Below are 1,828 nucleotides of genomic sequence, written 5' to 3' on the forward strand. Positions count from 1 at the left end.
GCCGTGCGGACACATCTCTATTTGTCTTTCATCAGAAGTCCGATATTATCTATTTACTTCTTTATGTTGATGATATCATTATTATAGGCAATAAGTCTTCACTTCTTGCCCGCTTCACTCGTACACTTAACTCTGAGTTTGCCACTAAAGACTTAGGCTCTCTCAGCTATTTTCTTGGTCTTGAAGCCACTCCAACTTCTGATGGTCTCTTCATCAGTCAACTCAAATATGCACGGGACATTCTTACTCGAGCTCAATTATTTGACAGTAAACCTATTCACACGCCCATGGTTGGTTCTCAACATCTTTCTGCTGATGGTTCTCTGTTTTCAGACCCTACTCTCTATAGATCCCTCGTCGGTGCAGTACAGTACTTGACTATCACAAGGCCCGACATTGCTCATGCTGTCAACTATGTCAGTCAATTCTTACACGCTTCCACTGATGATCACTTTCTGACTGTTAAACGCATCCTCCGCTATGTTAAAGGCACCATTCACTATGGCCTACATTTTTGCCCTTCCACTTCTCCTGGTGCTCTTGTAGCCTATTCTGATGCTGATTGGGCCGGCTGCCCGGATACTCGTCGTTCGACCTCTGGTTATTCTATCTATCTTGGCGACAATTTAGTTTCCTGGAGTTCCAAGAAACAGCCGACTGTCTCTCGTTCCAGCTGTGAATCTGAGTATCGTGCCCTTGACTCCACTGCCACTGAACTCATCTGGCTCACACATCTCCTACTGAGCCCGCGGAGAAACCAGTGCACCTTGTCAGTACCATCAACTGGACAACCAATTGCATGTAGTTGATCACAAATTTCTTTGAAGGAATGGGCATACTCAACAACCGATCTATTGCCGCGTTTCATTAATTGCAAGTCATCCTTAAGGTGTAGTTCTCAAGCTTTAGAACAATGGCTAAATGCATTTTCTAGTGCCAGCCACACGTCTCGTGCGGTGGAGAGACCAACTACCTCAGCCATGGCTTCCTTTGTGAGGGAGGAAAGTAACAAACTGAGGAGACGCTGATCAATAGCTTTCCATGCTAGGTATTTGTCACTTGGCGTGAGAGAAGTGGTAGCGTCAAGTTTTGGGGGCTGCACAAGGGTGCCATCAACATGTCCTAATAATTCTTGACTTTCAAGAAGAGGGAGGAGTTGGGCTTTCCAGAGAAAATAATTTGAGGAGGAAAGTTTAATGGTGATCATGTGGATTAAGGTATTGAAAGGAAGAAGGGTGGCAGAAGTTTCAGAAGCCATGAAGGGAAGAAGAAGAACAGGATATGTGGTATGTATGTTAAACCACTTGGCTCTGATAGCATAAGAATGATTAAAAATCCACCTTAATTTCAGTGGTGTATCGTATTGCATTATATAGAGCTTTACAAGATAGTATAAATGGAATACAAATCAATAATTTACAATGAAATGGAAACCGTGTAAATGAAATGAAGATCGTGTAAATTAGCCTCCTTCAATTACGTGATTGGCATTGGCATTGGCATGCTATGGGAAGATTGTGATTGAGGAGTAATATCCTCAATCACAGTATTATTTCCAACAGTTACTTACCAAAATAAAATAAGGAAATCTATATTTTTTTGCGGTTTAACACTGAAGTACGTGCCTAGTGTAAACTAGGGCACGCGCTTGGTAGCTTGGGGTGCCTCATTTGCTCATTTTTTATTTTGGGGCACGGGTCTTGCTTAATTTTAGACAACCAAACAACTTTCAATATTTTTGTTATAACTTTCTTTTCTGATATTCAATTGAGGTGATTCAAAGTGTGTTCAAAAGATTACTTAGAGGGTTACAATTCTTCTTATATAT

At 41.5% G+C, this 1,828-nt stretch overlaps 1 protein-coding gene across 1 annotated transcript in view; it reads left to right on the top strand.

Annotated features, from left to right (window-relative positions):
• The window catches only part of LOC111408574 (uncharacterized mitochondrial protein AtMg00810-like), a 3,179-nt gene extending 2,370 nt beyond the window's left edge, over window positions 1–809 (top strand). Inside the window, exon 2 of the mRNA XM_023038320.1 lies at window positions 88–809. Within this exon, the coding sequence (XP_022894088.1) occupies window positions 88–809 (722 nt within the window). The remainder of the gene's footprint in view (window positions 1–87) is intronic.
• Window positions 810–1,828: the final 1,019 nt, after the last annotated feature.

The sequence above is a fragment of the Olea europaea genome, chromosome 13 (assembly GCF_002742605.1).
Source record: "Olea europaea var. sylvestris chromosome 13, O_europaea_v1, whole genome shotgun sequence".
In the NCBI taxonomy this organism is placed as follows: domain Eukaryota; kingdom Viridiplantae; phylum Streptophyta; class Magnoliopsida; order Lamiales; family Oleaceae; genus Olea; species Olea europaea.